Here is an 8,107-nt window from a genome sequence, read left to right as displayed (position 1 = left end):
TTTCTGAATATATCATGTATACTATATAAAATACCATAAGAATAATTTGGTTTATTGCAATATTGCTCAAAGTAGCATAATATTAGAAACTGTCTACCGGGGGATAGATAGATAATTAAAGTTTTCATGGTGGTGAAGTAATTATTATTGACACAGAAATGAGAATAAAATTAATTTTAATTAATTTCAAATAATATCACATTTACTGATTTTTCTACAGAGTGAGGTTGATGATACATGGTCATTTTAAAGATGTCATTGACCAAGTTGGAAGACTTCATAGCTTAACTCTAGGTAAGGCTTGGAAAGGGTGAAGGAGCAAATGGTGATTGTTGCAAATTAAAGAGACAAAATGGCCAATAAATGAGTCTTCAAATAAATAAAATCACAGAACTCTCTCTGCAGCTACGAAATCTATTCTAATTTTAACATATTCCTTTTACTCTTGTTTAGTGGTTGCTCACTTGTGTAGGGAATGATTACAGAAAAAAGAGAGAATGTCAGATTAGCAACAGAAAAAACAAGTATGAAATTCATACAAAAATAATCTTTGGCTTAAAAACCTAGGTTAAAAATAAAACAGGTGAAATTTGCTTTTGCAGTGAATAGTCTTGTCTGATCTAAGAAATGGCACTAATGTGAGTATTTCCAGGTGTTCTCTGTACTTGAATGCAACACTTAGTTTTGTGCTGAGGATGCTAACTTGGAAAATAAGTCATTTGATGCAGTCTAGGAAGAGTAATGGAAGAGTGACCACATTGACTGAAAAACTGTTATTATGTGAGGAACTCATAGCTTCTTACATGCTGTTATTGGTACAATGTAATGTTGGCACAGACTTAATGCCCTTAAAGCATTGATTGTTTGCACATGGTACTTCCCCTAATTTCCCCCGATCCTTATATTTTACTGATCCAAAGAAGATCTGTGGATTACATTTCTTGGATTTAATTTGTAGAAAGCCTTATGAAAGTGCATTCAAGAAAGGTTAAAACAGAATTATAATCATTAAAATCATGTTGAATTCTCCATTTATTGGTAACAATTTACATGCTAATTCCTTAATTTTAAATTGTCTTGGTGAAATCCGGGTACCTTGAGATGGAACTAGATCTGATTTGATAATTGTCATGAATTTCCTTACTTCCTTCTAAAATACATTAAATTGTTTTCAAGGTTAGCAAACTGTTTTTCATTCCAAAATATCACTATCTTATTACTATGATAAAAGTCCTCATACTTGGATTAAAACCTCCAAACTAATGTTATTATTAGTACTGATGATTTATAAAATGTTCCCGTGATATATTAGACAAAATTATTCTCTATCTTTCCTATTCCTCCTTTTACTCACAGCAGAAGAGTTAGAGCATGAGGATGGATAATGAGAGCACTGTGTCTGAGTTCATCCTCCTGGGGCTCCCCATTCGAGCAAAGGACCAAGCTGTGTACTATGCCCTGATCCTGGCCATGTACCTGACAACTGTGCTGGGGAACCTGCTCATCATCCTGCTCATCAGGCTGGACTCTCACCTCCACACCCCCATGTACTTCTTCCTCAGCCACTTGGCCTTAACAGACATCTCTTTCTCATCAGTCACAGTTCCAAAGATGCTCATGAACATGCTGACACACAGTCAGTCCATCTCATATACTGGGTGTATTTCCCAGGTGTATTTTTTCATAGTTTTTGGAAGTATTGATAGCTTTCTTCTACCTTCCATGGCATATGACAGGTATGTGGCCATCTGCCATCCTCTGCACTATACCCTCATCATGAATCTGAACCTCTGTGTTCTTCTAGTAGTAGTTTCCTGGGCCTTATCTTTAGTCAATGCTCTTGTGCACACTCTTCTCTTGGCTCGCCTATCTCACTTTAGAAACAATATCATCCCCCACTATTTCTGTGACCTCTCTGCCTTGCTTAAGCTGTCAAGTTCAGACACCACCATCAATGAGTTTGTCATCCTTGTTTTAGGTAATGTGGTCATTACCCTTCCATTCATATGCATTTTGGTTTCTTATGGCTACATCGGTGTCACCATTCTGAAAACTCCTTCCATCAAGGGAATCCGCAAAGCCTTGTCCACATGTGGCTCTCACCTCTGTGTGGTTTCCTTGTACTATGGATCTGTCATTGGATTATATTGTGTCCCCTCATCTAACAACACTAATGACAAGGATGCCATTGTGGCTATGATGTACACTGTGGTCACACCCATGCTGAATCCCTTTATTTATAGTCTGAGGAATCGGAATATGAAAAGAGCACTGAGAAGTATCCTCAGCAGAAAAAAATGATGCACTTTCTGCATCTCTTCACCTGCCTAGGTCTTCTCCTTGATTGGCATAATATATTATCTCTGAATATCCATCTTAAAGATATTTTAATCTGACCTTCTTGCATATATCTTGGATGTTACACTAACCTTTTGGGTTGATCTTTATAATCTTGCAAAAGGGGTCTCCAAAACCAATACACATATGTTCTTTCTGTATTTCCCTTTGCACATGATATCTTTCCTCCAAAAATTTAAAGTACAGTGTTTTTAAAATACACTATTCTTTTTATTTAGATAGCTTGTAGATTTCGGAGAAATGCCACTTTCTCAGTTTTTCACCTCATGAAAAAAATTCTTTAGATGGGATTATTTTCATTTAGTAAATCAACTTGAATTGTCTCACTATGTAGATCTAGATTTTGTTGAATTTGATATATAGATACGATTTGCCTTGAAGTAATAGACATCAGCCTACCTCTGTCTCCTAAGTGCTGGGATTAATGTCAGGAACCACTATATACAAGTGATCTTATTTTTGTATTTAATTCCACGATTTTTGGTTTTTCAGCTGATAGTAAGCTTAAAAAGATACTGTATCTCAGACACACCACCAATGAACTGGTTATGTTTACTGCAGGGTGGGGTTCATTAGCTTCACATTCATGTCTTCTGGCTTCTTATGTACACATTAGATTCACCATTCTGAGACCTCTATCCATGCATAGAATTGTCCAGTCTCTTGTTTGTAATACACTTTTCATTTTTATTGACACATGATGATATACATTTTTATAAGAAGAGATGTTCTAGTACATGTATGTGTTGTAAAATGTATGTTGTATAATGAATAGGACTATCTCCTAAATGTTTGTTTTGTTTTGTAGTATAAGCACTCAGAGTTTGTTCCTGTACTACTTCTGTACTATGCACTCCATCATCATCATCCCTTGTCCCTCCACTATGAAGTCAACACTATAGTTCCCTTCCTTGCTCAAATTTCATATATAGTACCAGCTTTTCCTTCTTCCCACATAGTTTTCTCATCATTTTATAATTTGTTCTTCATTGTTCAATTTTTTGCAACATATTCTTAAATTGATATTAAGTATGCAGTTACCTTTTTTTTCTTCCTAACTAAGTGGTTCATTGATATAAGGTAGATAAAACAGGTCCAGGGTCCAAGTGGAGAAAAGGGCTTTGGAGACCTCTTTGTTGAGGAAGATCAAGTTTATGTGAAGTATAACAGCTGGAAGAAACTGTTTACAATGGCCTTTCCTATGGTGCTTTAATTGTATGGCAATAATTCATTCTCTATGGGGGTTGGGTGCTTATGTGCAGAGGGTGGTAGAAGTGATGTAAATACAATACTTGTATTAAAATCTGTAAAAGTTAAGCTAAAATTTTAATCCAAATATATGGGGTTCTAAAATGAAGTGGACTCTACATTTAATTGAATAAATGCATTGTCCTCTATTTCCATCTGAAATGTTGAACCCATGTTTTTGTTCTTGGAAAACCTTAACAAAAAAGTTATTTAGCTTAGTTAATGGTAGCCCACTACTCTGAAAGATATTTTCATATGTAGTGATTATTATGAAGACATAGATTCAAGTAGAGTGAACTTAGTATTCTGTTAGTACACTAACAATTTTAGTAGATGTGCTTCTCAGACTATTGTATGTGAAGTTGAATTGTTAGACTGGTGTATCACTTGGAAACTTCTGAATCTGAGCTATTATTCCTGTCACTGAAATGGTTATTCATACTAATATAAACTGAGACAACTTCTAAGGAAAGTATTATACATATAATAATCATCATTAAAATAAATGTGCATATAATATTATACTATACTATTGTATTTATTCATATATGTTGCATTTTAATGAATACTATTAAAGTGTTCATTTAAAAATCACTAGGATTAAATGACAGAAACCAATACTATAGGTGCTAAAGTACCTTTGGTCCTTTTGTCAATTATTTCTTCTTTACCCTGGAAGATAGTGTTTTAAATGTTTCTTGCTTATTAGTGCATAGTAATTGTATGAAGTGATGAATTTTTTGTTTGTTTCTTTGTTTTCGAGCCAGGGTCTCACAAACTTGCCTTGGACATAGGTATGGAAAGCTGTGAACACTAACAGCTACCGAGACAATGCTGAATCTTTATCTCATAGAGATCATGAGGATAATGTAGTTCATGTAGACCAGGCTACTTTTTAGTTCATAGAGATCTCCTGGCTCTGTCTTGTGAGTGCTAGGATTAAAGACATCCACTATCATGTCTGTCTCAATGTGATGAGTTTTAAGTTATTTTTATAATGTATAAAGTGTTGTTTGAGGATACTGACCTCTGTTAGACTCTCTTCTGTTTACTCATTACATCCTCTTTTTACTTTCATACCATCTTTTATCAAAATTCCATATGACAGAAAATTTGTAAAGCTTGTCTTTGGAAGTCTGGGCCAAGTAACACAATAATCAACAATTCTATCTTTTCCCCATAAATGATGTCATTTCATTCTTTCTTAATGAAAAATTTATTATTTCATCTTTCATTAAATAGTATTTTTAATTTATTCTTTGAACATTTCATACATGTTTGCAATATTCTTTGATCATACCAACCTCCCAGTACCTCTAGTAAAGGAGGTAACTTGTCTCTATCACAGAGTCTGATTAATACTGTTAATGTGTAAAAGGGTGTGGGGCCATCTACTATGACCTGGAGAACTTAAAAGTGGCAAGATTGGCAAAGAAACATGACCCTTCCTCATTAGCTAGAACCTGCCTAAAGCTACTGTGACAGTTTTGGGACTTCTGGAACACCTCTATTATATATACTGGGATACTAACTGGATTGATCTTGTGTGAGTCTTATGCAGACAAGGTAACCATAGCTACTGTGCAGTGGCCATGAGAAATGGAGAAGACTGGATTTTACAACTTTCTCCATTGTCCTCTGGCTCTTATACTATTTCTGACCTCTTTTCAAATGATATTCCCTGAGTCCAGATTGAGGAGAATTTGATGGAGGTGACACATTTATAGCTGAGCTTTCAGAGTCATGCTCAGGACTTTGGCCTGTTATAAGCCTCTGCACTAAGCACTTCACTGAGGAAAGCTTCTTCGTTCAAGGGTGAGAGCAGAGTGCATCTATGTTTATAAACATAAATATTGAGAAAGCAGTTTGACAACATGGCTATTTAGAAACATAAAAATAGAACATTGTACCTTAAGGCCCATGAGATCCACTGACATGGGCTTTTTGAATTTATATTACAATGAATAAAATACCATTTCTATCAGTATTTATATTCAGTATTTAGCTGGATATAGCATAATCTGAAAGAAATCAGTAGTCCCCTCTACACAAATAATAAATGGGATGAAAAAGAAATTGGAAAAGAATACCCTTCAAAATAGCTACTAATAAAAGAAAATAACTTGGTGTGACTCTAAGGAAACAATCTGGAAAGTCTATATGACAAGAACAAGTTTCAGCAAAAAATAATGAAGAAGACATTAGAGGATAAAAATTTTGCTCACAGTCATGGATAGTCAGGATTAGCATAGTGAAAATGGTCATTTTATTAAAATTAATATACAGGTCCAGCTCAATTTTCATCAAAATACTAATGCTATTTTATACAGTCCTTGAAATTAACAAATCTCAACTTCATATTAAAAATAAATCATATCCAGGATAGTTAAATGAATTGAGAATAATAAAAGAATTTTTGGAGTTCTATACTCCACAAACCTAAAAAAGCTAAACAGGAAGGAAAGCCCAAATGAGGATGTTTAAATCTCACTTAGAAGTGGGGTAAAATAGTCATAGAAGGCAGATGGGGAGAAATAACAGGGTAGGAGAGGGAATTATAAAGGGAACTGTTGGGTCGGGGATTGTGTTTGTGGAGAGACAGGAAAGAAGGCCAATGGGCCAGGAGAGTGAATGGAGATCTGCTGCTCAAAGGGGTAGAGGAGTGGGGTACAGCTCTAGGATATGCCAGAGACCTGAGGTGGGGGACACTACCAAGAGACTTTGGGGATGACTTTAACTGAGACTCATAGCAGTGGTGATTTGAAACCTGAAGAGAATATCTCCTCTAGCCATGTAGGAAACCTAGTGGAGGGATAAGGACACAAATACACCTACAAAATTTTGGCCCCAAATTTGATCTGTCTACAAGAAATGCAGTGAAAAGATGGAGGATAGACTAGGGCAATGTCCAACCAATAAGTGGCCCAACTTGAAACACATCCCATGGGCAAAAACAAATACATTTCATGATTGATACTTTGTCATGCTTGCAGACAGGAGGCTAGCATGACTGTCCTCTGGGAGGATCCATCTAGCATCTAACTTAAACAGATTCAGAGAGCCATAGCCATATATTGAATGAATCACTGGGACTCTTATGGAGAAGTTGGGGGAAAGATTGAGGTAGAATCTACCCACCAGAAGTGGGTAGGAACTGTGAGAGAAAACCAATGATGTTAACTAACCAGAACTCTTCACGGCTCTCAGAAACTGAACCATTAACCAAAGAACAAGCCCTGGATGGACCAAGACCCCCATTTCTGCACATATGTAGTAGATGTAAGGCTCCATCTTCATGAGGTTCCCTTAGCAGCTGAAGCAGGAGATGTTCTTAAAGCTAGTGACTGTATGTAGAATCCTTTCCCCTGACTAGGTATTTTGTCTGGAGTTAGTGGGAGCCATGCAGAAACTTGATTTGATAATGGTTGGAGGGTACAGAGCTGAAGTCTCCACCCTTTGAGAGGACAATGGGATGTGGGAAAATGCTGGTGTGAGAGGGGTGTGACAGTGTGAGGAAGGCCAGGAGAGGATGTGCAGTGACTAGGATATTAAATGAATAAATCAATTAATTAATGGAAAATAAAAATAAGAATAGATAATTAAAAGAGAAACTATGTGAAGGTGTGGGACTAGGCTTAGGCATTATATCATTAAATGCTACATTTTTGGTTTTCCATATATTTTATGTAATTTGCATATACTGTGCTTCTTTAACTTGCTCCAATACAGTTGATATAAATTTGAAAATAAGGTTCTCCACAGCTACACTAACCATAACTGCACTACTTCGTAGAAGTAGACACATTGTCTTCTGGTATAAAATTAAGGACCCAGGAGAAACCCCAATAGAAAGATCTTTAGAAGTCCACATACAGATAAGCAAAGAGGTATGGTATTTTCTTGCCTAGATCTCATCAGTGTACTGAGTTAGTATCTGCAGAATCTGCATAGAACTCTGTGCTAAGATACATGTGGGGATGGAGTATAACATGCCATTGCTAATAGCTAAGGCATTATCAAATAGAAGATGAGACCCACTCATGTCATCCAAAGAATAAGATGTATGATATACACTCTTGCTTTGTTAAGTCTAAGCTGAACAATCTCCAATAATGCAAAGCTGCCACACACACACACACACACACACACACACACACACACACACAATATTTTTATCTACCATGTTCCAGCTTACCAGAACTCTTCCTTATTTTTCTGGAGTTTATTCTCAAATGAAGAGGAAACAAGAGAATAGTATCAACTTCACTACCAAAAGGATATATTATCCAAGGCACCAACTAATGGAAACAATTTGTCAGTGTAGTCTGAATGATTAGGCTTACCAATGTCAGAGCAAAGAGAGTAAGTATGGTGGAAGGATGAACAAGTCCCAAAGATAGCTTCAAGTTCATAGGAACCCAGCACCCAATGGAGCTTTCATGAGAGGAATAGGGAAGGAAATTTCAGGGTGCAGACTGAGTACATGATCAGTATAATTTCT

The 8,107-nt window shown here is 36.1% G+C and overlaps 1 protein-coding gene across 1 annotated transcript; it reads left to right on the top strand.

The window, feature by feature from the left end:
- The first annotated feature begins 1,371 nt into the window (after positions 1-1,371).
- On the top strand, positions 1,372-2,301 carry LOC110288030 (olfactory receptor 1J21-like). The gene has a single exon (XM_021154488.1). It carries the CDS (start codon positions 1,372-1,374, stop codon positions 2,299-2,301), a length of 930 nt encoding a protein of 309 aa, XP_021010147.1.
- Positions 2,302-8,107: the final 5,806 nt, after the last annotated feature.

The sequence above is a fragment of the Mus caroli genome, unplaced genomic scaffold, assembly GCF_978045245.1.
Source record: "Mus caroli unplaced genomic scaffold, Mus_caroli_1 scaffold_2, whole genome shotgun sequence".
Classification (NCBI taxonomy): domain Eukaryota; kingdom Metazoa; phylum Chordata; class Mammalia; order Rodentia; family Muridae; genus Mus; species Mus caroli.
The sequence above is the reverse complement of the archived record's forward strand: the minus strand, read 5'-3'. Positions and strand labels throughout refer to the sequence as shown.